The 27,748-nt window shown below is 43.4% G+C and overlaps 1 protein-coding gene across 1 annotated transcript in view; it reads left to right on the top strand.

The window, feature by feature from the left end:
* Positions 1-16,948, top strand: part of APBB1IP (amyloid beta precursor protein binding family B member 1 interacting protein) — a 66,666-nt gene extending 49,718 nt beyond the window's left edge. Inside the window, exons 10-13 of the mRNA XM_024208673.2 lie at positions 3,134-3,232; positions 3,702-3,819; positions 12,941-13,032; positions 15,520-16,948. Of these exons, the coding sequence (XP_024064441.1) occupies positions 3,134-3,232; positions 3,702-3,819; positions 12,941-13,032; positions 15,520-16,059 (849 nt within the window). The 3' untranslated portion in view covers positions 16,060-16,948. The remainder of the gene's footprint in view (positions 1-3,133; positions 3,233-3,701; positions 3,820-12,940; positions 13,033-15,519) is intronic.
* The last annotated feature ends 10,800 nt before the right edge of the window (positions 16,949-27,748 follow it).

Below are 27,748 nucleotides of genomic sequence, written 5' to 3' on the forward strand. Positions count from 1 at the left end.
CACACACACACACACACACACACACACACACACACACACACACACACACACACACACCTTTCAGCTCCTATTTCAGTGTAGGCTTTCAGTGTGTTCTATCTTGTTTTCTTTAGGTTTACTTTATGCTTTAAATTCATCTGTGCACAACGTTTTTGGTTTTGTTTGGCTTCTTGAAAAATAAGGTCTTTATATTCAAGTGTTTCCTTATTCCTTATCTATACAAATAATGCTTGGGAGGGACACAGTGTGTTATATGACACTTGGAAAGAAGCCAGAGGGTTGGAGTGGAGAGGGCCTGGGTTCTATTCCTGACCCTTTTACTGGTTTTCTGGGTGACCTTTGGCAAGTCCCTCAAAGACCTAATTTTCAGAGGGGCTGAGAACCTGCAGCTCTTTCTGATTTCATGTGGAATTTCAACACTTCTGAAAATCAGGCACTTAGCCAATATGTGCTTCAGTTTCCCCATCTGTAAAATGGTGATAATACTACCTGCCCACCTTTATTAAGCACTGTGAGATCTATACTATAGAAATATAGTGCACTGAAATGTAATAAAATCTGTTATAGATTATTTTTCAGGCCCTATAGGGTTTCTGTGGCTTTTAACATAAAGTCTGAACTCCCTTTCTGCTTCTTTGGAGTTTGCTTGGATGTTATCACTTTTCACTGGAGCCATGGCATCTGAGGAGCTGCTTTTTGAATTGTCGTCCTTTATAATTCACTTGATTGCTGGATGTTTCCAAGGAAAAGGGAAATAAACCTCTTCAGAGAAGAAAGATGTTTTTGCTTTGCCATCTGATCATTGCAGTGAGCTTTCCCGAACAAAGTGTGTACTGAGCCTGGAGGTGTGTGTGCTGTGTGCTGGGTAACGCTGTGAGGCATTCTTGAGGCTGAGTCCCTCTCCGTTATCTTGAACAGTATGGCTCTTCATCACCCCTAAACTACGGCAATGCTTAGCTGGCACAGTCATGCTACTTCCTTTTCAGCATTGTTGATTCCAGTAAGCAAGCTTCTCCCAATGTTTGTCCAAGTTATTTGGGTTAATTACAAATTTCCTTTCAGGAAGTTCTTCTAAGTGATATTAAATGTGGTATTTGAAAAACTGAGGGAGACTCACAGGATCGTCGAACTGCTGTTCATTCTGGTGGGAAGAGAGGACCCTCTCTCTCAGCGTATGTGCAGTGTGCCCGGCCATTTGGTAGCATCATCATCCACCAGTGCTATAAAACCATTGAAAAGTATTTGATGCCATCTGCTGGACTGAATAGAATATTACAAGTCAGACCAAAAATTCCCTGATATCTTGTGAAAGAAGCATCAGGAGTTGAAATTATCCATATGTCCATTCTAGTCCCCTGTATGAGAGGGGCTCTGGTCTGGAGATGTTCTTCACACCAGGAAACTGAATTGGACCTTGGATGTTCTGCGTTGGAGTTTTCCAGGATAAAAAATCAACAGTGAACTTGGATAGAAGCAGTGAAATAAGCCAGTGATAGTGTCCTCAGCAGTTGTCAGCAGCAAAAATGGCCAGGTTCAAATATCTAGGGGTTCCTCCTAGAATTAACCAATACTACCACAAGCTTGAACCCCTACCCAGAAACCTCTGTGCATCCTTAACTGGCAATACTTCCCCTTTGACATGCACCAACTTTGTGTATAAAACAAAGAAAACGTTATTAGGGGAAAGGAATACAGCCTTAATTTTGGGAAACACAACAACATACAGTAAGTCATTCATATGTTTATATGAGTAGTAGGTAAAACACTCACCCATACAGTCTCTTTGGCAGTAATCCCTTGCCTCAGTTTCCCCACCTGCTGATGTGAATAGCCAATGGACATATGTCCCTTTAACACCTCACGTTCTCACTGGTGCATCCCATGTATCCCACCCACTCATGGGTTTGGGTTTTTTTGGGGTCAGTGGTTAGTCCTGGAGTGTGGGAGTACGGTCAGGCAGGCTCATCTCTGGCCCCAAGGAGGAAGTACTGCCTTAGTACTACCTCTGCATCATATCTTATCAGAGTGCAGGTCCTCGCACTCCGAACCCAGCGATAGAGAGTGCTGCTCTAGAGGTGCTATGTAGGTGACAGACTTAGGTCCTTACCAGAGTTAACTCAGTTCTATCATTGCACTATGGAAGAGGTTCAGTGACAAAGGACCCTTGAGCACAGTTCCGGCCACAAGAGATTTACTTCTCACAAGGTAGGAACCCGGTGTGACTAGCTGTACTGCCCAGCTGTGCAATAGTTTGGGTTATGGCAACTCCTCTCAGGGCATATTAAGTACAGTTTTATGTCCTTTTGTCACACAATAGGATAACATTTAATTCCCCCCTACATCCAGCACTTTAATTAATTTTAACCAAAACAACCAAAGTTCACACTGGGAGGGCGGATAACAAACATGCAAATAAGGTCTGCTCATCCTGTCTCATCTCCTTGTTCACCAATAGATGGTAGCAGAAATCTCCTGCCCTAGAGTTTCAGAGCTGCCCAGGTTTACATCCTACCAGGGCCAGCTCAAGTGGTTACTTTTGGTGGTGTTGCATTATGTATAATCCTATAGCTACAATAGGATGGAATTTTGCAGCAGTGTTGGTGAGAGGTACAAAGGATAAAGGGGCATAGAACAAAAACTTGGAGGAATAGCGCTAGACTAGACTCATAGGAAGACAATGAGTCTAAAGACAAAAATCAGTTTCAGCTGAAGGTTTGTGCTTATCCAAATTGAATATGCTCTTTAGAAATGATAATCACGTTGCACTTTCAGGCTGGATGTGTTACAGATTGCAACAGACTTCCTCTGTTTACACATTGAGCGCTAGGCACTGAACCATGACATTTCTAGACTTTATTGACCTGTAGGTCACATTTTAGCTTTCTAAAACTCAGGTATTTACATTGCAGACCTCTCTTACAACCAGTTACATTTGTTATAAGCAAATGCTACAAATGTTAATCCCTATGTGCTGAAGTTTGTGATTTCATTTTTTACACACTGATAATTGTCATCTTCATGTTAACATCTCTAGAAAGTCAGTGTTCCCATTGCAATCATCATATGGGCGTTGACTTTTTTACATTTTGCCTGCTATATGTAGGTTTCTAACTGCAAGAATTATTCATTCCAGCATCCCCAGATTCAAAAGGAGTCACAATATATCAAGTATTTATGCTGTGATGACCAGTGGACTCTACAGCAGTGGGTAACAGGAATCAGAATTGCCAAGGTGAGAATGAAGACAGTTTTCTCCCCCTCCCACTCCCTCAACTAACTGGCTGTCATTGAGGCTCACTGCATCCAGTCAGTGTACAATAAGTGGCTTGATCCTAGCTTCGGTATCTACCACTGTTTCTTGCTGTGGGATGACACCAAATAGACATCCCCCAGGCTTCCCCTCTGCCCCTTTACAAAGTGCTTTGAAGCATACAGTGCTATAGTATTATTTTAAGCACTTATCTTGCATTGAGTGGATCCTAGGGCAGAATCCCATTGAAATCAATCGACTCTATACAGGTGTAGGGATTCTCTCTGGCATGTCCCAGTACAGATACAGGTTCAGTATTTGTAGAAATAGCAGCTTTCTAACAAAATTTGGGAAAGGGTTCAAAAAAAATGCAGCTCACAGCAAATGTGTGTTTGGACAGACAGTTGCGTTGACTCTGCTCCAGGATTAAAGGTGCGCTTTATTTCCCCAGTATGGCAAGACACTGTATGATAACTACAAACGTGCAGTACAGGGGGCCAGTTTGGCCTCTGGATGGGCAAACCTGGCGACTGTGAAACCAGCTGTCACTGCAGGATCATCCTTGACAGGTATCTACACTGTTTGACATGATTAAACCTTAGGCCAGAATGCTGAGGATTTTCTGTCCCATGAGTTTAGTAATAAGACTTTATGTTCTGGCCCACAATTGTAACCCATAGCTATGGGATACTGCTACAGGAAATAAGTTCACATCTTTGAACATAAGTCACCCAGAGCAGAATAGTGTTAACGTGGGGGGAGGGATAGCTCAGTGGTTTGAGCATTGGCCTGCTAAACGCAGGGTTGTGAGTTCAATCCTTGAGGGGGCCACTTAGGGATCTAGGGCAAAAATCTGGGGGTTGGTCCTGCTTTGAGCAGGGGGTTGGACTAGATGACCTCCTGAGGTCCCTTTCAACCCTAATATTCTATGCATTCTTGGCACATTTAATAGAATGCTTTTTTGGTGGCTTCCATGTATGGGTTCCCCTTCACTAGGCCCCAGAGTCTTTAGCAAACTCATCTTCACTACAGCACAGTCACAAGGGGACAGCGTGGAGGTAATTTCTAACTTTACATATAGTAGATCTGTTGCTTTTCTGTTGCCCATTTATCACGGTAGAGCAGCGTTTCCCAAATTGTGGGGGGCTTAGGGGATCATGAAAGGATACAAGGGTCACAAGACATTAAAAGTGGGGGGGGGGGGGGGTGGAGAGAAAATGCAAGAAAGCTAGTATATGTTCCAGTTGCAGTAGCTCCTGTCCTGGGGGGCTGGCTGGGCTCAGCTTCCCATGCTGGGCATTGTGATCCCATGCACCAAGGATGACGTCACAATGCCACTCAGATTTGGCCTGGCTGCCCTGCTGTCAGAGAGGCAGGGCCCCTGTGTACCAGGGGCCAGATCGCAATGCCTCAAGTGGGGAAAATTGAGCCAGCTGTCTCCATGGGCCAGGTGCTACTGCTGCAGGGTGTGTGTGTGTGGGGGGGTGTCTCACTCTGCAACTCACACATAAATGGACCTGCCACCCCTTAGTGGCAGCACCCAACCACTCTCCCTCCTGGACTTCCCACTCCCCACCTCCGTCTTTGTGCTTTTAATTTCCCCCAAAATACCCAAACCAAAGCAAAAAACCGAACAAGTCACACCTCTGACTCCTGGGTATCTCATTGACAGAGGTGCGCCCAAAGGTGGGGGGCGCAGCCTGAAGAAGGTTGCTGAAGAGGCATAACAGGGTATGACAATAATAGTAACCTGCACTACTGTTTTTACTTCACACATTTGAAATATATTTTATTTGTTACGAAAAGTGTTCTGGGCCCCCTTTGAAATAAATAAGATACACAATGCCTTTAAAACCAGTTAAAATCAAATTAAACAAACTGTCCCCAGCCCACCAGTATTGTCACCTTCCACATTCCCCCATCACAACACTAAATAAATAAATAAAATCATCCCACTCCGGAATTCTCCAGATACCTTCCCCAGGCCTTACCTCCCCTCGCCCCAAATGCTTGGTGGGAGCAGCATGCCTGGAAAAGTTCAGGTTCCTGGGGACCAGCGAAGGGCCTGAGTTCCAAAGTCAAGGGGAACTCCCTACCAGCTGCTCCATTTCAGAGATGTGGGACAGCTGCTGGACGGGTGGTGTAGGGGTGGCGGGTTGACTCGGATTTGATGATGTGATGGGGAGTACATTGAAGGCAACAGAACAATGACTGACTTCAGTGGGTTTCCACATAAGTGCAGGAATCCATGCTAGCAGATCCCAAAACAGGAGCAGGGCTTACGTGAGCATATGCACCTCTGTGGTTTTGACCATTGACAAGAATCCAGACATAGGTCATAATAGGTGATCACACAAAACACTGCGTGTCTCTCACAGCAGGATAGCTGTCTTCTAGAGCAGTGGTTTTCAAACTGCGGGTCGTGAGCCAGTACTGGGTTGCGGAATGTAAGGCACAGGATCGTGGTGGCTCTGGTCAGCTCCACCACCTGGGCCGTTAAAAGTCCCATCAGCAGTGCTGCCCGGCTAAGGCAGGCTAGTTCTTACCTGTTCTGACACCGTGCTGTGCCACCGAAGCAACCAGCAGCAGATCTGGCTCCTAGGCGGGGGGGGGGGGGGGGGGGGGGGGGGCACAAGGCTCCACGTGCTGCCCCCACCCCGAGCACTGGCTCCGCACTCCCATTGGCCAGAAACCAGCCAATGGGAGCGGGGGGTGGGGGCGGTGCCTGCAGGCAAGAGCCTCATGGAGCCACTTGCGCGCCTCCACCTAGGAGCAAGACCTGCTGCTGGCCACTTCCGGGGCACAGCGCAGTTCGCGGTGCCAGGGCAGGCAGGAAGCCTGCCTTAGTACCCCTGCTGCGCCGCTGACTGGGAGCCGCCCAAGGTAAGCGCGCGCCCCAACCCTGTGCCCCAATCCCCTGCCCCAGCCCTGAGCCCCCCCAAACCTGGAGCCCCTTTCTGCACCCCAAACCCCTCATCCTTGGCCCCACCTGAGCCTGCACCCCCAGTCCAGGGCCCTGACCCCCTTCTGCACCCAACCCCCTGCCCCAGCCCTAAACCCTTCCTGCAGCCCAAACTCCTCATCCCCGGCCCCACCCCAGAGCCTACACCCCCCTCCCACACCCTGAACCCCTCATTCCTGGCCCCACCCCGCAGCCCTCACCCCTGTGCCCCAACCCTCTGCCCCAGCCCTGAGCTCCTCCCACTCCCCAAACCGCTCATCCCCAGCTCCACTGGGTCGTGGGCATCAACAATTTTCTTCAACTGGGTCACCAGAAAAAAAGTTTGAAAACCACTGTTCTAGACTATACATGGAACCTGGGTATGTGTGGGGGGGGAGAAGCTTTGATAATTTTAAATTATGAGTTCAGTGGGAGCTGGGGGTACTCAGGGATTTTGAATCATGGGCGGGGTTTTTTATATTTATATGGATGTGTGTGTGCAAATTATATAGACAAACAGACACACACAATGGAACGCAATCAAAATATAAATGACCTACAGTGGTGATACAGATTAATTTCATATATGATAACGTTCAAATATAGAATAGAAGCAGGAAAAGCCAACACTTCCACTGCCTATTAATCTGAAAGAATGGCTCATATTAAATGGTTATATACCTGTTGAAAGATCTTATTAACTGATATCACTGTAGACTTATCTATTGAGGGTTATTAGCATGCTAGTGCAGGCAGGTTATTGGGACTATACATACACTCTGCTAGCATCTATCACGCTAGCCAAACACAAAATACAGCAAATTAGATGTGGCCAGAATTTAGTCCCCCCATCCCCCACTTCCTTTTTATCATATGGAATGTCTAACAATGAGCAGCTGCTGGCTGACACTCTAAAATGGGGCTGAATATTTTTTCAAACTGCCATTCACAATATTGGTTGGAATTAATAGCAGCAATCTACAATCCTGCACTAACATGGGAGGGAGTTTTGTTTAATCAGCCTCAATAACAGCTGAAGCATTGCTCAGATGGCAGGTGGAGCTTCCTGTTCTCACATCTCATTTGTAGCAATGTATGGTGATTGGAACATTGTGGCCAACATTTGTGGTATCTGTAAACACCCAAACTGTAGAGTCTGTGGTTTTTTAAGGGTCCTTTGTGCCAAAGTAATCTCATGCAATGTGTTGTTTTCATCTCTGTCTTGCTACATTAATCTTCATATGGTTGAACACACAGTGTATAATTTTGCCAGCACATGAGGGTGTTCAAAAGACCAAGGCTGCTGCTGTTCCCTAGATGTAACTGTGCAAGAGGCCTGTTGCTATACAGGACATTTTGTATTCTATTTTGGACAAAAATTTGCCAATCTAAAAAACTGTTGATAATTTTGTTTGAACGTTGGAAAGACTATAAAACAAAATTAGAGAGATAAGCCAGTATGGAATTACTCTGGATTTTCACTGATGTAACGGAGCATGCTTTCGGTGGCTGTCCTTGTGTGTAGCAGGTTGGGGATCAAGTGCCAAATGGTGCCCTTAAGTCTTGTGCCATTTGGAAAATAGAGACAGAGCCATTAATGCCAGGAGGCATTGGCAGCAGGTTTCCATTTAGCTATTCCCTGACTTCCTGATTATATCATTTTGCCAGATAGGTCCACTGTGTGGAGACGGTCAGGATACAGTGCCCCACATCTATCCACCCTTTCCCCTTCTAGGTTCAGTAGGACTGGAGATTAGAACATTTTTGACCAGACTGACCCAAAAGCTCCCACTGTTTGTGAATTGTTCTTCAGGGCCATTCACAAAAAGACTTCACACACCAAGTAGGAAAAATGTGTCCCCAGCTAAGCAGCTGGATTATGGATCCCAGCTGGTCCACCGATCTCTCTGCAGAGTGCTTGCACCCACTGACTTGTGCCTAGTGGCCCACATGACTGATTGTATCAGCTTATGGAAGCTCCTTGTTGAATTTCTAACCAATATTGAATATAGTGCCCATAATCAGCATGGCACTTGGAATTAAGTAGATTTATTTCAATGAATACATAACAAGCACATAAAAAGCATACATAAAAATACCACAGGTCAAGTTCTACTCTGACTTGCATCATGTGTAGCCTTAGTGAAGTCAATGGCACAGCAAAGTTTGGTCTTGCTTCTCTGTTTGTTAAAGTTGTGTGATCTGTAAATCTTCTAATCAAGTCATTTACTGTTAATACTTGGAACTTTGCACATCATATTCATAGCACCTATTTGCTAAATGGACAAGTGCAGCAAATTTATTTGCAAACGCCAGGACTAAAAACATCTGTGCTCAAACATGTATTGCAGGATATTCAATACTCATTAAAACCCTGATCCAAGAAGCACTTGAGCACAATTAGTCTCACTGACTAGTCCTGTGGCTAAAGTGACACACATTTAACTGCTTTGGTGGACTAAGGTCTTAAATTGGCTGTTAGATAAATTATGGCCAGCTAGTTACATGGTTTCAGTTAGGAAGGAAATCACAGTTCAGTGCTTTCTGATGCAGAAATAACTATCATAGAGCAGGGGTTCTCAACCTTTTTCTTTCTGAGGCCCCCCACCAACATGCTATAAAAAGTTCACGGCCCACCTTTGCCACAACTGTTTTTCTACATATAAAAGCCAGGGCCGGTGTTAGAGGGTAGCAAGCAGGGCAGTTGCATGGGGCCCCACACCACAGGGGTCCCCGTGAAGCTAAGCTGCTCAGGCTTCGGCTTCAGCCCCAGGTGGCAGGGCTCAGGCCCTGGGCTTCAGCCCCGCATAACAGGACTTTGGCTTTCTGCCCTGGGCCCCAGCTAGACTAATACTGGCCCTGCTTGGCAGACCCCCTGAAACCTGCTTTCGGCCCCCCAGGGGGCCCTGGACCCCTGGTTGAGAACCACAGTCATGTAGACTTTCTAGAAGTTTTAGGGCCTGCGAATCCACAACTACATTTAACTTCAATGGGAGCACCTCTGAGAATCACATCCTTATTTTCCAGTCAGTTTTCTGTGCCTTACATTGTTAGAGAATCTGCTGTAGTATTTTAATGTAAATGTGGCCTCAGCAACATATTCTATTTCTTTTCCAAACCTATCAAGTGGATATAAACTGGCTATCAACAAGTTTAGGCTTGAAATTAGACAAAGGTTTCTATCCATCAGAGGAGGGAAGGCTGTTCCAGAACTTCAAAGGGAAGCAGTGAGGGGTTAAAAAATCTAACTGGCTTCAAGACTAAGCTTGATACATTTATGGAAGGGATAATATGATGAGATTGCCTACAATGGCAAATAGCCAGTGTGTGACTGCTAGCAGCAAATATCTCCAACTGCTGGAGATGGGACACTAGATGGGGAGGGCTCTGAGTTACTACAGAGAATTCTTTCCCAGGTGTCTGGCTGGTGGGTATTGCCTACATGCTCAGGGTCTAACTAATTCCCATATTTGGGGGGGGGAAAGGAATTTTCCCCTGGGTCAGATTGGCAGAGACCCTGGGATTTTTTTGCCTTCCTCTGCAGAGTGGGGCATGGGTCACTTGCAGGTTTAAACTAGTGTAAATGGTGAATTCTCTGTAACTTGAAGACTTTAAATCATGATTTGAGGACTTCAGTAACTCAGCCAGATGTTAGGGGTCTATTACAGGAGTGAGTGGCTGAGGTTCTGTGGCCTGCAATATGCAGGAGATCAGACTAGATGATCATGATAGTCCCTTCTGGCCTTAGAGTTTATCACCTTGGATAGGAGTACCTGTGACACTCAAGCTATCATACTTTGTTTTGTAACCATGCAATAGCAGTGACTGACGTTTCTCGTGATGTAAGCACAGGATATGGAAATTGTAGATCATATCTTATTTCTTCAACTGAAAATGTAATCCATAAAGATGCTATAACTCTGAAAGGCCTTTCTTCCATCTTCATTGGGTTTCAGCATAGTAAATTACACTAAGAAAACTAGACCATCTATTGAGGTTCAGAAATTTATGCATCAGATATCAAGGAGGTATGTCTACTTCTTTCACATGTTGCAGTTTCCAAAGGCCCCAGACTAAACTGGAGAGTTCGTTTAATCCATACTAGACTATATCGTTTGTTTTTTCTAGTAACCACAAGCTCTATTTTGTCATCATTCGGTTTGGCAACACTGACATTTATACACAGTCCCTTACACAACACTGACAGCATGCAAAACTCTTCCAGGGTTTTAGTTTAGCCAGCTAGGAAGCATTTACTACTACTCTGCAGCGTATTCGGTTTCACAAGCCTCCCATAACTCCCTGCTAGAGAAAATACAAAGATTCAGAGCTGTGAACTAAGTTAATAATGAAAAGTAGGGTTGTCAAGCGATTAAAAAAATGTATTGTGTGATTAATCGCGGTGTTCAACAACAATAGAAATACCATTTTAAATATTTTTGGATGTTTACTACATTTTCAAATATATTAATTTCAATTACAACGCAGAATACAAAGTCTACAGTGCTCACTTTATATTTATTTTTAATTACAAATATTTGCACTGTAAAAAACAAAAAATTGTATTTTTCAATTCACCTCATACAAGTACTGTAGTGCAATTTCTTTATCATGAAAATTGAACTTACAAATGTAGAATTATGTACAAAAAAAAACTGCATTCAAAAATGAAACAATGTAAAACTTTAGAGCCTACAAGTCCACTCAGTCCTACTTCTTGGTCAGCCAATCACTCAGACAAACAAGGTTGGTTACAATTTGCAGGAGATAATGCTGCCTGCTTCTTGTTTACAATGTCACCTGAAAATGAGAACAGGTGTTCGCATGGCACTGTTGTAGCTGGCGTTGCAAGATATTTACGTGCCAGATGCTCTAAAGATTCATATGTCCCTTCATGCTTCAACAACCATTCCAGAGGACATGCTTCCATGCTGATGATGGGTTCTGCTTGATAACAATCCAAAGCAGTGCGGACTGACACATGTTCATTTTCATCATCTGAGTCAGATGCCACAAGCAGAAGGTTGATTTTCTTTTTTGGTGGTTTGGATTCTGTAGTTTCCACATCAAAGTGTTGCTTTTCTAAAAGCATTCTCCACACCTCGTCCCTCTCAGATTTTGGACGGCACTTCAGATTCTTAAACCTTGGGTCAAGTGCTGTAGCTATTTTTAGAAATCTCACATTGGTACCTTCTTTGCGTTTTGTCAAATCTGCTGTGAAAGTGTTCTTAAAACGAACATGTGCTGGGTCATCATCCGAGACTGCTAGAACATGAAATATATGGCAGAATGCAGGTAAAACAGAGCAGGAGACATACAATTCTCCCCTGAGGGAGTTCAGTCATGAATTTAATTAATGCATTAATTTTTTAACAAGCATCATCAGCATGGAAGCATGTCCTCTGGAATGGTGACCAAAGCATGGAAGGGTCATACGAATGTTTAGCATATCTGGCACGTAAATACCTTGCAACGCCGGCGACAAAAGTGCCATGTGAATGCCTGTTCTCACTTTCAGGTGACATTGTAAATAAGAGGCAGGCAGCAGTATCTCCCGTCAATTGTTTGTCTTAGCAATTGGCAGAATAAGAAGTAGGACTGAGTGGACTTGTAGGCACTAAAGTTTTACAGTTTTGTTTTTGAGTGCAGTTATGTAAACAAAAAAAATCTGCATTTGTAAGTTACACTTTCACAATAAAGAAATTGCACTTCAGTACTTGTATGAGGTGAATTGAAAAATACTATTTCTTGTATCATTTTTACAGTGCATATATTTGTAATCAAAAATAATAATATAAAGTGAGCACTGTACACTTTGTATTCCATGCACTTCGTATTCTGTGTTGTAATTGAAATCAATATTGAAAATGTAGAAAAACATCCAAAAATATTTAATAAATTTCAATTGGTATTCTATGGTTATAAGTGCGATTAATCGCAATTAAAACAATTAATTGTGATTACATTTTTTTTAGTTAACTGTGATTAATTAACAGCTAATAACAACTAATGAAAAGGGATGACCCCATCCATAATATCCTAAGACCTCAAATCTAACAGCCTTATCCATATAGAATGATTATACTTATGTCTCTAAACTTAAGCAGGCTCCATTAAAAAAAAATCCAGGAAAAAATGTATTGTTGTCCAGTTAAATTCTCAAACTAAACACTACTAAAAGCATTAGCAAAATGTTACACTGTAATTAAGAATTTAACCAATGAAAGGTCAGAAAATACCATCCTTAACTCTACCCACTTGCCACCCTGGCTTAACCTGAAGCCCAAAGACAAAACTTCTTCCCTAGTTCTATGCCATCCTAACTCCCCCTCCCCCCCCTTTCCACCAGTCAAATCCAGAGACCCTCATGCCTCCATCACCTTTTGAGACACTGATAATTCCACTCTGATAATCTTTGCAATACTGTTTCCTTTAGGATTGCCAGTTGCACTTAAAGGTAAAATTTGTATGGTCATTGATTTGACTATATGGTTTCACTTGTTTGTTTTTCATAGCAAGTCAATCCGAACTGAATAAAAAAGTGGAAAACAAGCAAAAGGCAATGTTGTAACTCTGCATGGTCCTTTCTGATGCAGTAAAATCCATGACAGTTCAATTACTGTCTGAGAATTCTACTTTTTGTACCCTGCTGGAAAATGAACAGATTTCTTAGTTCTTATTCTTCATTGCTTGAGTTCTGGTTAATTCTGCACATTCAATATACCTGTGTTCTCCTTCCTCTTTTTGAGACATAACAGGTACTGTTCAAGCAAATGGACAGATTCGCCAGAGCATACCTCCTGCCAGCTTGGAGGCCCAGAAACACACTGAGATGACAAAGGTACAAACCAGAGGTTTCTCTTGGGGCACTACAGCTAAATTTCGCCTCACCCGCTCTCTGTCCCTTCAAAGCACTAGAGCATTAAGGGGTAGTGTGTTGGTTTTGCCATTTGGGGAGGTGGATGGCTGACTCCTTCTCCTGTTTCAGTTAACTCTTTCAGAGCCAGGATGGGATACACAGGCCATTACAAATATTAAGCTCTTAGACAGCACTTTAAATCATTGGATCTCAAAGTGCTTTATGAAGGAGGTCAGTATCACTATCCCCATTTTAAAAAAAACATTCTTTAACTGACCACAGGGGTTGTTAGGCTCTCCTACTAAAAGGGCTGAACGTGCTATGCTCACAGTTTCTACCAGCCTGGGACCAAAGAACCAAACTCAAGTCTTGAACTTCACACCACGGTAGCCTATTGCTCTCCAACAGAGCAAAGAGCGGACTACAATCTATCTCCCAATTAATATATTTCATTTGTGTTTATTTCTGCCGACCATCTTTGTACAGCTGGGACTGAGAATGTGTACTGGGCTTGTGTGTTCATCCTAGGAAACGATTCCATAGATTTACAAGAATAGATGTAAAAACACTTTCTGCTTAGGTAGGGCACTTGTAAATGTTAACAGCTAGCAGCTGTCACCTAAAAATATGGAGAGAGTATGTTCAGATTTTGCCCAGGGGGGTTTACTGATCCTTAGCATGTGACCTAGCAATCACAGTTTGAATGAAAGTTCACCTAATATTCTGCCAAAGCAAACACAGCCCTAATGAACTGCTAACCTATATTTTATTTTTCTTAACATGGGTGATGTATGCTTTGCCTTTTTCCCTTAAAAAAGAGTGATCAAAGCCCTTGTATGACCGGTACATTTGTGGCTGAGTGTGACTAGAGCTTAATGGGTTGTGGGTTGTTGTTTTTTGCCACATTTTTGTTATGAGAGAAAGTGGAGGAAAGGTATATGTTACTGGCACAAATGCAGAAGAATGTACAGGGGCAGACTGTCCCTAGCCTTAGTTTTGATGCAGGAGGGGCAAAATTAGACTTCCACTTTTTGCACCCCACATAGACCATGGAGTGCTACCCCTGAGTGCATCCAAGGGCACATATTGCCCCACAGCCCTTCCACATCTTCTTGCAAAGCTGGCCAACCACACAAAAGGCAGCACAATGCAGCATTCCAAGGGGTGTACTCCCTGCACTCCAAGAGGGATTATGACTCCAGAGTTACAGTACACCGCTGGGTACCATGCTCCACCTGTTGAGAGCTGCCATGGCTAAATGTCACTATCCGTTGGCGACATGTAGCTGCCTCGTTATTTTAACATTAGCCAAAAATATAGTAGCAACGACTTAAGAAGGTAATATAAAATATAATGTAAAGGAAGAAAGCAAAAAAAAATCCACACTTGCTTTTTATGCCATAAAATCATGGCAAATTTGAATGGATGAGTCTGCCATGAGCTTTAATACAACTAATTTAATTAATTTGTAGCTACTAGGATTGACTTTGTGCTTAATTTTCATTCAAACTTCAGCTGGATTTTTTTTTTTAGTGTAATGACCTTCTGCCACAGAGAATTGAATTGCAAGCTTCTTCTAGCATTACAGAACGTCTGTAGCACAGTGAAAGTTATATTATATGGGAAAGCCCACCCTGCAGACAAATATAAAATTTTGCTGAACCACAGATGACTTTTGGGTCAAGTTTCCATTGTGCAAATTTAGTTTGTTCTTCATTTCAACTTCTGGGGATAAACACACACTATTGATGTAAAAAAAAATCTTATATTTTCAGGGAAGGGCAGCTGGTTGGAACATCATGGAAGCTCCTTTGCAGGCTTTACTAACTGCAACCACTGTGCCATTGTAACCCCATTCATTGTGCTAGACAGTGCTCAAAGGGGCTATATTAATAGGCTAAACAGGTATTTTGCAGTGAGAATGCAGCTTTCAAAGCTTCATGGGCAGCTGTGGGAACGGAAACCAAACTATCCTTTGTGCTGACCATTTGGCCCAAAGGACACCAACCCACTTTGCAGTTTCCATGCCACATTTTTCTCCTATCAGCACTACACACCCATGGCTCCTCCTGCATCACTATGAAATAAATCATCCTGGTTGTTGACCTCTGTCAATCTCCACTGGAATACTGGCACCTGAAGGGAGATAATGCACTTCAGGTACCAAGCACATCTGTGCACAAGCATCAAAGTGGAGAGTGAGGACCCAACACATGAGGCCATAGTATAAGGCTTCATTTGAAGGTCAGCCACTACCTGCCCACTGTGATTTCTAGGATGGGGAGTCCTAGTTAGACCATTTGAGATCTGTGATCTGTTGAAACAAGGAGTTAATTCTGTGACAGTGAGAAATACTGAAATCAGCTTGTGCATTTCCATGCCAATTCAAATGATGTCACTTCGCAACATTAGTTCATAAATGTTCTTACTATAATACCTATCACCACGACTCTGTTTTATTTATTAAAGGATAAGAAACCAAATGATGTCAATGGCTGCCGTTCAGTGCAGCCAACCAGCCAGCCGCAGACATTACAGAATAAACGTGCCTCAATAAAGCCACCACCGCCTCAAAGGCGATCTTCAGCTGCGAGCTCTACACCTCTTCTACCTGTCCAACCCAAACACGGAAGTGCAGTTTTCACATCAGATCCAGTCACTTTTCCACCACCGCCACCTGAAATGGCAGAGGATTTGCCACCACCACCACCTGACTTCTGTGAAGATCCTCCAGATTTTGTACCCCCTCCGCCACCCACCTGTAGCAGCAGCAGTGAAGACCTGCTGCCACCCCCTCCACCTCCACCTCCTCAGGCCTCTGTCTCCAATAAGCCACTACCTGTGACAAAGAAAGTTGTGCCACTTCCTCCAAAAAGGCAAGTGAACACTGAACGGACAGAAGAACCAAAGTCAATGGGGCTGCCTCCATCTGGAGGTGGAAGTGGACAGCCAGATCTCATGTCTGATCTGATGAAAGCCCTACAGAAGAAAAGGGGCAACACATCTTGAAGTTTATGGGACAGACTGACTTTAAACCACATCTCTCATTGTGGGGGTGTCCTGGAAGGGTTGTGCTGGAACAGGAGTCCCTGGAGGAATTCTGCCTGACCCAGAATTCCCCCTGGGAGGTCCAGAGAAGTGCATGCTGGTGGTGATAGCTCTACCACAACTTGAGATGGGGTAGTATGCACTCCCTCTTTACTGAGACAGCACCCCTAGTTGAGGTGAGAGGTTGGGCCCAAACCCCTGTGCCTCACTCCACTATGGATGGCTAGGGTTGGTAGCAGCAGTACTAGCCTAGATTAGTGCCTTCACTTGGTGAGTGAAGGTACAGCCTCTGTGGTGGGATTAGAGCTGGTAGAAAAAGGCCAATTATTTTTCCAGGGAAATTTTTTCTATATTGACCATTTTTTGTTTTCAATTTCTGGGTTTTAATAAAAAAATATGGAAAATTTCAACAATAATTTTTTTCACCTAAAGTTTTCAGTTTGGTCAAAAACATTTTTCAATTTTATAATTTGGACAAAAGTTTTTTTAATTAAAAATTTTCAACCAGCTCTGTCTAGGATGCAATGTGGATAAGGCTTTTGGCAGCCCCTCATTCACACCCTTGCACACCCGTGCCTTGCCATCAACAATCTGCCACTTTGACATTTACTGAAATGGTTTAAATTCAAATGTCCCCATATAAAACTAAAATTACTTTGCTCAGCAATCACAGCGGTTGTCTATAAACTTCATTTATCTGTTTAATTTTAGACTAAATCCTTTTAAGATAAATGTCATTTTTTTCCGTTGGTTAACAATTTTTGTCTTAACTTGAAAGTCTTTATGAGATGAATATTTTTAGATATAGTTTATCTTGTACTTGTATATGAATTTGTCTCCTTCTACACATGTTCTTATTTGTGCTTCATTGTAATTCTCTCTTGGTCATTTAAGGTGCATTCATTATTAGTTCCCAAATAAAAATCTCTTCTATTTTATGTCTGCACAAACAGTGTCAAAGTTAATGAACATGGATCTTCACTGGCATCTGGTATCTCATTCAACTTAAAATATTTTAAGACATCATCTTTGGTATCTTATGGGCTCTTCCTGTTTTCTTCTTCCCCCTCTTATGAAGCTTATCTTGTAAGACTCTATAATTAATATGCTTTTGCATTTTCAGTGTTTGAAAAACAGGAAAACAATTTGGAGCCAATTCATTCTATAGAATCAATAACTGGAATTACACTAGGAAAGAGTTCGGTGCATCAAAGATCTGAATTAATGAGGGCTACAATGACATGAATATATAACTACTGATCTCCTGCCCATACAGAAAGGGGTATTTGGCTACCTCCACCTCACGGTGCCAGACTCGCTGCGATCACACGGAGTGCTCTCCAGGTTTCGTGCTTGGGTGGTTGGCCAAGAAGTCTACCAATCCCACAAGGAGTCTGCAAGATAGCTTGCTGTATTAACTTTACTGCAGAAACACCTTCTAAAGGGGGATTCCCCAGCCTGTGTTTGTCTCTGAAGTACCTGACAGTAGAGTGTCATTTTATGGAGAGTAATTAGGGAGGGATGGAGAATTAGCTGTGTGCACTCCTTTGGCATAAAAACCTCTCTCAAAAAACACCACACCTGTCTGATCTGATTTTTATATCAAATGTTTTTTATTCTTTTTAAAACTATTCAACTGTTATCAAAATGAAGCATAATACAGCATAGCACTGAAGTAGTTAATATTTCACAGTAAGTTGGTGCGTCTCTGAACACATGAAGAAGTAAGACAGACTATTACACAGCTTTTCTGGTGTCCACTGTTCTCAGAGCAATGCTCAGACTATTGCCCCATTTCCTCATCTCCTCGCTCAATCTATTATAGCACAAGGAATTTTTAAATGCAACACACTTTACATTTGTAATTGTGCTTGCAAATATTCAACAACTGATTTTCTAAAAGTGAAAGGTGAACTTTCTTCAAAATACAAAGGCAAACTTAAAGGAAAACTCCAGGGATTAGTTATAATGCCTTGAGTGTTTTGCCATTTGTTTACTATATGCAGGTATGTTTATATCTTTAAGAACTTTTAACTGTTTCAAAATCTCTATTTCATGACCAGAGTTGATGTTTTAGTGATGTACCTAATGAAGTACCAGATTGATGATGTAAAGCAGGGGTAGGCAACCTATGGCACGCGTGCCGAAGGCGGCACGCGAACTGACTTTTAGTGGCACTCTCACTGCCCGGGTCCTAGCCACCGGTCTGGGGGGGCCTCTGCATTTTAATTTAATTTTAAATGAAGCTTTTTAAACATTTAAAAAACTTGATTTACTTTACATACAATAATAGTTTAGTTATATATTATAGACTTATAGAAAGACCTTCTAAAAACGTTAAAATGTATTACTGGCGCACGAAACCTTAACTTAGAGTGAATAAATGAAGACTCGGCACACCACTTCTGAAAGGTTGCCGACCCCTGATATAAAGTAAGAACGAAAGCGTCTGATCTTCCAAGAATAAACATTAGAAATCAGAATTTTTTAAATGAAAACATTTTTAAAAGATTTTTTAAAAATTTCTAATCCTTCTTTATATAGCTAATCTGCATTTCTAATACATCTGTCACCATTTTATCTAGGTGCCATAAACATTATTACGGATCACAATATTTTGATCTGAAAAGAAAACTAACATTCTCCCCATTATAATCCACCAACTCAAATGGTGTCAGGTCTTGGCCGTTGTCTTCCAAGAGTAACGTTGCTGGGCTGTTTTGCTACTCCATCATTGGAAGACAGCCTGCTTAGAAAAATCAATCTTCCATTGGGCCTTAGAAGCAGAAAGGGGTAATGGAGAATTCCACACCTTAAGGTCTCCCGTTAAAAACACCCAACTTGTGCCTCCCTGTCACCCTGACGATTATCAATCACAGTATTTCTACCTCCCCACTCACCCTTAAATCACATCTGTGATGGTGAAAACTGGAGGAAGAGAGAACTTCTGAAATAACAGGCCGGGACCAAGCTAAGAGCTTTAACGAGTACAGCACCAGGCACAATGTTGGTGCTTTAGCTGCAATAATTTATGGCAATGAAACATCTGGAATTAGATAGGGAGATCAGGGTGTAGAGCATTGTGTAATGCTCTCTCATTGGTACACCTTACCTACAAAGCATGCCTGATGCGGAGTTTCAAGACACTTGTAGCTTCCATGTAGCTTTCAGGCACTTGAACACTGCAGTGATGCAAGATATATAGCTCATGTGGCAGAGACATAATCCAGAAATTAATGTACTAGTCATCAAGGACAGCCTCATATCTTGTCATAGCTAGGTAAAAAAAGTATTTTTGACCACGACTGCTATGTGGGTATTCATAAGAAGCAATGAGAGTAACAGGGCCTGAAGACAGTGCATCAGCTTAACAACTGGGAGTCTGATTATAGACTGAGGTTGTAACTCTTGCCAATGCTCAAAATGCTTCCTCTTCCTACCAGCATGACTTCTGCCTTACTAGGGTTGAGCTTCAGCCAGGAACACTTCATGCAGATTCCAGTTTTTCCTCAAACACTGGGACAGTTTGAAAACAGCAGTGTCTGTGTTCGGTAAGAGAGATAAAGAGTCCAGTATCCCCAACAGAAGGAAGGCATTGCAACTCATAGCTTCTTATGATTTCTCTGAGTGCTCTAATGTAAAGTGGTTGCCATTTAAAAAGTCAACATTTGCCAAAATCTATCACCGAGTTGTATCTAAGATTGCCAGTCTGGAGTATATGTGGAATGAGAGAGGTGATAAGGTTCGGTCTGCTGGAACCAATGAGTGAACTCCTAGGGAAGAGACGTAGCTTCCCATGACACCCTCTGGTATTGATCCAAGAAGAATAAGTGAAAGGTGGGGTTCTGTTTGAGGGTTCTGTTCATCCCTGCAAGATTGGCCATAGCACCTCATGATTAACCGTCAAAAACTGATACTAAATGTAAGTATTAGGATAGTTGCTTGGCTTCTGTCAGAATCAACTGTTGTTTTATCAGTAAAAATTAGGGTATGTTGGAGCAACTGGCCATCATCTTGATGGAAAAACTGATTCTTTTGGTCCTGCTTTCACCATCAAATTGTGAAGGTAAACAGTCCATGTATGAGTATTACCAAAAGATATATTTATGACATACATCATGTTTGGTGATCACTCCTGTGTAGTTATGCATAGGGTCTGAGCCAAAGCCCATTGACATCAATGGGTTTTGGATCAGGCCCATAGGGAGACAATCCCTTAGGTATTACATGAAAGTTTTTCCTTTAACCATAAACCATGTACGATGTAGAATTCATCTTTGCTCTTACTAACAAGAGTTAAAGTTTGTACAGTGCTTTGAAGATGAAAGCAGTACATTGTATTTTTACTATAATGCCACGTGGTAGAGATGTTTTGAGGACAGCATTGTCTGGCCTACACATAAGAGATAGTAATTAGATTTTTTGGCCCAAACCAAACCAGAATTTTCCCTTTCAACTAATTCAAAGAGCAAGGCCCAAAGTTACATAGTTGTCCTATTTATCCTTGACACAAAAAAGTTTATTCTTAACCATTCTGCTTTGGCTGACAGAACTGTGTTTTTCAAATTCCATTGCACTATGACTTTTGTTGCTGTAATTATTTGGAGCATATGTCCTTGTCAATGATTCAACAAGAGAAGGCTCTCTTTGAGGACCCACTGCTAAAGGGTCCTTAAAGAGAACAGCCTCAGTAGCCTCCTCCCATTTATACTGAAGGAGCTCCAGCTTGAACACCTCTACTAATCCCAACAGTGCAATAATGCAATTATAAATATATCTAAGCAACTTTATACTCCTTTGAAATAAAGCTCCCCTTAGTAAGCAGCTTGTCATGTTCTGTGCTACCTGCTGCTTCTGAATGGAGCTCAGGTGTCATACCATGCAGAGTACATTACAGAATGTAGTGACGAATACGTGAATAATTGTAGCAAGATTTGTATCCAAAACATACACATTAGTCTTACAAGACACATGGAAAAAAGGGATCTTATAGGCAACCATTTCTGTACCTCCAGCAGCACGCTGGCACGAGACTTACAGTTGGAAACCCACAATGCAAATGGCAGCAGCACTCCATCAGTCAGAGATGCCAACAAAATTCTCATCAATTCTTCCAGGGTGCTACTTTTGTCAGCTTTGATGCCTGTGAGTTTCATTCCCCCAACCAACATTTTCTGCCTTTTTCCATATCAACCTTTGAGTGAGGTTTTTACCCACGAAAGCTTATGCCCAAATAAATCTGTTAGTCTTTAAGGTGCCACCAGACTCCTTGTTGTTTTTGTAGATACAGTCTAACACGGCTACCCCCTGATACTTTGAGTGGAATGATCTTCCCATCCTAGTTTGCAATGCCACCAATCTCCTGTCATTCAAATCGCACCTAAAAACTACTTCCATGATGCACACAAATCAGTTCATACTACTATTAAAGAAAAGAAAATTAAAACTACCTAGATTTCTGGATTTTGCAATGTGTCCTCGCTTTTGCGTGTTTCTATTTTAGACTAAGCTCATTAAGGCAGGAACTGTCTTCATTTTTGTGTTTTGTACAGTGCGTAGAACACTGTTGGCACTAAACAACTTTCTGGTTAACCAAAGATCTTGCTTTCTATTCCATGTGCTCTTGCTGATGTTCTTTTTCTTGTATGCAAAAAAACAGGAATATTATAGATACTGTTTTCAAATGCTCAGATCAGACCCAAGACTTAAAGGACTTTAAGAAGTGAATATAGCTGAACCACTCAATAATAGTGACCATAATGTAATTACATTTAATATCTATGTAGGGGGCAAATACCAAGGAAACCCACCACAGCAGCAATGAACTTTAAGACAAAAATGAGGAAGCTAGTTAAATGGAAATTAAAAGGAACAGTGACAAGAGGGAAATAGCTGCAAGTTGCATGGAAATTATTTAAAAACACCATAATAGAGACTAAAACTAAATGTATACCCCAAATAAAAAACAGTAAGCAAAGTTAAAAAATGCTACCATGGCTAAGCAACAGAGTAAAAGAGGCAGTTAGAGGCAAAAAGTCATCCTTACGAGGAAACTAGAAAGGAGCATAAACTCTGAAGTGTAAAAGTATAATGAGGCAGGCCAGAAAAGATTTTGAAAAGCAATTAGCAAAAGCCACAAAAACGAAAAGCAAAACAATTTTTTTTTAAGTACAGCGGGAGCAGGAAGCCTGCCAAAAAAATCAGTGGGGCCACAAGACAATCAAGATACTAAAGGAGAACTCAAGGAAGACAAGGCTGTTTCAGAGAAGCTAAATGAATTCTTTGCATCAATCTTCACTGCAAAGGATGTGAGGGCAATTCCCACACCTGAGCCATTCTTTTTAGGTGACAAATCTGAGGAATTGTCCCGGATTGAGGTGTCAGTAGAGGAGGTTTTGGAACAAATTGATAAGTGAAATAGTAATAAGTCACCAGGACCAGATGGTATTCACCCAAAGATTCTGAAGGAACTCAAATATAAAATTGCAGAACTACTAACTGTGGTATGCAACCTATTGCTTAAATCAGCCTCTGTACCAGATGACTGGAAGAAAACTAATGTAACACTGACTTTTAAAAAAGGCTCCAGAAGTGATCCTGGCAATTACAGGCCAGTAAGCCTAATGTAAGTACCAAGCAAATTGGCTGAAACTACGATAAAGAAAAGAAATATCAGACACATAGATGAACATGATATTTTGGGAAAGAATCAATTTGGCTTTTCTAAAGGGAAACCATGCTTCACCAAGCTATTACAATTTTTTGAGGGTATCAGGAACCATATGGACAAGAGTGATCCGGTTGATATCATGTACTTGGAGTTTCAGAAAGAAAGGTCCTACACCAAAGGCTCTTCAGCAATGTAAGCAGTTATGGGATCAGAGGGAAAGTCATCTCATGGATCAGTAACTGGTTAAAGATGGGAAACAAATGATCAATTTTCAAAATGGAGAGCGGTAAATACCAGCGTCCCCCAAGAATCTGTACTGGGATCTATGCTGTCCAACATATTCATAAATGATCTGGAAAAGGTGGTAAATAGTTGATACAAGAGGCTTTGCTTTTAGCTGTTCTGATCCTGTGTAAAAGCCTGCAGCACTCAGGCCAGAGACATGCAGAAAAACAGCTAGAGAGGGGTTTAAAATATTGTAAAAATCACTCTCCAAATTAGCATAACAGTAATAGTGGCAGTATAATAATGCTTTAGCTTGCATAAAACAGTAGTTAGTTTTAGGATTAAGGCTTTAGATAAGTAGTGATTAATTAGGGTTACCATATTTCCACAATCGAAAAAGAGGACACGGGGGGGAAGCCCTGCTTTAGCCTCGGTCCCATCCACTCCCTCCCACTTCCCACCCCCTGACTGCCCCCCTCAGAACTCCCCGCGGCGCTCCTTGTCCCCTGACTGTCCCCTCCTGGGACCCCTGCCACTAACTGCCCCCTAGGACCCGACCCCCTATCTAAGCCTCCCTGCTTCTTGTCCCCTGACTGCCCCCTCCTGAGAACCCCCCACCCTAACTGCCCCCCTAGGACTCTACCTGTCCCCTGACTGCCCCGACCCTTAGCCACACACCCCCGCCCCCAGACAGACCCCTGGGACTGGGCAGCACAGTATGGGGAGAAGGTGACCAGCCCTCTGTGGAGAAAGAAGTGGTTCGGGACTATTTAGAAAAACTGGACGAGCACAAGTCCATGGGGCCGGATGCGCTGCATCCGAGGGTGCTAAAGGAGTTGGCGGATGTGATTGCAAAGCCATTGGCCATTATCTTTGAAAACTCATGGCAATCGGGGAAGGTCCCGGATGACTGGAAAAAGGCTAATGTAGTGCCCATCTTTAAAAAAGGGAAGGAGGAGGATCCAGGGAACTACAGGCCAGTCAGCCTCCCCTCAGTCCCTGGAAAAATCATGGAGCAGGTCCTCAAGGAATCAATTCTGAAGCACTTAGAGGAGAGGAAAGTGATCAGGAACAGTCAGCATGGATTCACCAAGGGCAAGTCATGCCTGACTAACCTAATTGCCTTCTATGGGGAGATAACTGACTCTGTGGATGAGGGGAAAGCAGTGGATGTGTTATTCCTTGACTTTAGCAAAGCTTTTGATACGGTCTCCCACAGTATTCTTGCCAGCAAGTTAAAGAAGTATGGGCTGGATGAATGGACTATAAGGTGGATAGAAAGCTGACTAGATCGTCGGGCTCAACAGGTAGTGATCAACGGCTCCATGTCTAGTTGGCAGCTGGTTTCAAGTGGCGTGCCCCAGGGGTCGGTCCTGGGGCCGCTTTTGTTCAATATCTTCATTAATGATCTGGAGGATGGCGTGGACTGCACTCTGAGCAAGTTTGCAGATGACACTAAACTGAGAGGAGTGGTAGATACGCTGGAAGGTAGGGATAGGATACAGAGGGACATAGACAAATTAGAGGATTGGGCCAAAAGAAACCTGACGAGGTTCAACAAGGACAAGTGCAGAGTCCTGCACTTAGGACAGAAGAATCTCATGCACTGTTACAGACTAGGGACCGAATGGCTAGAAGCAGTTCTGCAGAAAAGGACCTAGGGGTTACAGTGGACGAGAAGCTGGAGATGAGTCAACAGTGTGCCCTTATTGCCAAGAGGGCTAACAGCATTTTGGGCTGTATCGTAGGGGCATTGCCAGCAGATCGAGGGACGTGATCATTCCCCTCTATTCGACATTGGTGAGGCCTCATCTGGACTACTGTGTCCAGTTTTGGGCCCCACACTACAAGGATGTGGAAAAATTGGAAAGAGTCCAGCGGAGGGCAACAAAAATTATTAGGGGTCTGGAGCACATGACTTATGAGGAGAGGCTGAGGGAACTGGGATTGTTTAGTCTGCAGAAGAGAAGAATGAAGGGGGATTTGATAGCTGCTTTCAACTACCTGAAAGGGGGTTCCAAAGAGGATGGATCTAGACTGTTCTCAGTGGTACCTGATGACAGAACAAGGAGTAATGGTCTCAAGTTGCAGTGGGGGAGGTTTAGGTTGGATATTAGGAAAAACTTTTTCACGAGGAGGGTGGTGAAGCACTGGAATGGGTTACCTAGGGAGGTGGTGGAATCTCCTTCCTTAGAGGTTTTTAAGGTCAGGCTTGACAAAGCCCTGGCTGGGATGATTTAGTTGGGAATTGGTCCTGCTTTGAGCAGGGGGTTGGACTAGATGATCTCCTGAGGTCCCTTCCAACCCTGATATTCTATGATTCTATGACTCCCACGCCCTATCAAACTGCTCCCCGCCCCCTGATAGGAACCCCAGAACTCCCGACCCATCCAACCCTCTCTGCTCCCTGCCTGCCTCGACGCTTCTCCACACCCCCGCCCCGACAGCCCCCCCCAGAACCCCTGACCCATCCAATCCCCCCTACTCTCTGTCCCTTGACTGCCCCCTCCAGAAACCCCCTGCCCCTTCTCCAGCCCCCTGACCCCCTTACCCTGCCGCGCGGAGCCCGACACGTGGCTGCGCTCCCCAACGCAACACACAACCCAGTCCCTGCCCCCACACAGTGCTGCTGGAGCGGGGCGCTGGGCAGCAGGGGAGGGGGAGCAGGGGGGGAGGAGGAGGAGCTGCCAAGGCCCGGTGCGAACGGCCCGGCCGGCTGGCGATCTGAGAATGCAGGGAGGGAGGGGAGGGGAGTAGCTCTACATTGGCAGGGCTGGACTCCGGCAGCTGATCTGAAGCTGCAGGGGGAAGGGCTCTGGCTGCCGGAGCTCCATGCGAGCGGCTGAATTTCCTGCAGCCCTGCCGTGCTCTGCATGGGGGGAGAAATCCTGGACATTTGTAGCTATTTACAAATTCCCCCTGGACGCTATTTTTAACCCAAAGAGCCGGACATGTCCGGGAAAATCCGGACAAATGGTAACCCTAGATTAATAATAGTTTAGAACTAAAAATCCAAAATGGCAGCTGCAATGATTCTCTATTAGAAAGTATCAAAATGAAGGACACAGACTGAATTGACCAATAGCAGATAAGAGATGGGGTGAAGTAAAGTTCAGCAGGTATGACTCAGCTCACGCTCCAAAATACCTGAAGGGTGGTGCTAGGAGGAGGACTTATACTAATAGCTAAGAGGAGGATCAATTAGTTTCAGTGACAGATGAAGCTGACTGGCGTGGATGATCTTATTAGGCAGGGAGTATCTATGCTAATTTCTGAACTTGAAAAAGCAACCAATTAGAGAAGGCCAGAGACTGAATATAAGGCTAACAGCCAGCAGGCTGAAGTGAGTGGGTGTGGTGGTACCTGAGCTGCAGAGCCAGGAGAACAAAGCTGAAGAAGAAGATTCAAGAAGAAATAACGATCAAGCTGAAGCATAGCTGCCTGAAGCAGTAACCCACAGCAGCAGCAGTGTAGTGAGAGATTTTTGCCTTGAATCTTCTGAATAGAGGCTTACAGAAAAACTTTGGAAGGGGTTTAAAATTTGGTAAAATTATATTTCTCTCAGTTGGACATAAAAAGAGTGGTGACAGTATCAGGACACTATGCATACAACAGTAATTAGTTGTAAGATTAAGGCTTTAAATAAGTAGAAATTAATGGTAGTTTAAGTTTAGAAAATCCAACATGACTGACCAAAATGGCGGATATAGGGATGATGTAGTGGAAGATTCCATCTCTGAAAGATACTGAGTGGCACAGTTGAAAATTCCATTAACTGATAGGGAATGATTCAGCAGAATCTTCCAGAACCTCCTAACATCCAAGATGGCATTATACAGGGGGAGCTAGACAGGAAGTCACATGTAGGTACGTGTGACCAAGCACCTGTAGGTGCACCTGACCATGTGATGTCATAGGGGAGGGGCTAAAAAGCTGGAAGCTGATTGGCTGAGCCCGAGAGAGCAACCAGTATATAAGGCCGACAGCAGTAGGCTGAACTTGTAATAGGTTTGGGGTTCGATGGAGAACAAAAGCTGCAAGACACCTGCAAAGAAAAAAAGCTATCTACTTGAGAAGGAAGAGAAGCAGCAGCAGCAACAGAACCCTGAGGTTGCCCTGGCAACAGCTACCATAGCAACCCAGCCAACGAAGAAAGCAACAGCCTTTAGACAGCACAGGCTTCCGTATCTGTCACCAGAGAGCAGCTTTCACCTCAGCAGCAGCAATTGCTCTCTAGGGACAGCAGACAATGTCAAATATCAGCAGACAGCGCTTCCCTTTTGACAGATCAGAAGGACTCTATTGATGATTCAGAGGGATCTAAGAATAGTAGAAGTGAGTGTAGTCTTCTATTCACCAGGGCCGGCTCCAGCTTTTTTGCCGCGCCAAGCAGCGAAGCGGAGAAGAAGGGAAAAAAAAAAAAAAAAAGCCACGATCAGCAGCACTTCGGTGGCAGCTCTACCACGCCGCTTTATTCTTCGGCGGCGGGTCCTTTGCTCCAAGAGGGACTGAGGCACCTGCCGCCGAAGACCCGGACGTGCCGCCCCTTTCCATTGGCTGCCCCAAGCACCTGCTGGTGCCTGGAGCCGGCCCTGCTATTCACAATCAAAGAATATATGGGTTTTGCTTGTAAATAAAGCCAGATGCCTGTGGTCTGAGTGAGATCTTCCCCTACCCATCTGGTAGTTGCTTGGCCAGTGCTTATTGGATGTTAAATGTTAGAAGTCAAATGTTAAATGCTAGTGTAAATGAACG

The sequence above is a fragment of the Terrapene carolina genome, unplaced genomic scaffold (genome assembly GCF_002925995.2).
Source record: "Terrapene carolina triunguis isolate 2854851 unplaced genomic scaffold, T_m_triunguis-2.0 Scaffold84, whole genome shotgun sequence".
NCBI classification, from domain to species: domain Eukaryota; kingdom Metazoa; phylum Chordata; order Testudines; family Emydidae; genus Terrapene; species Terrapene triunguis.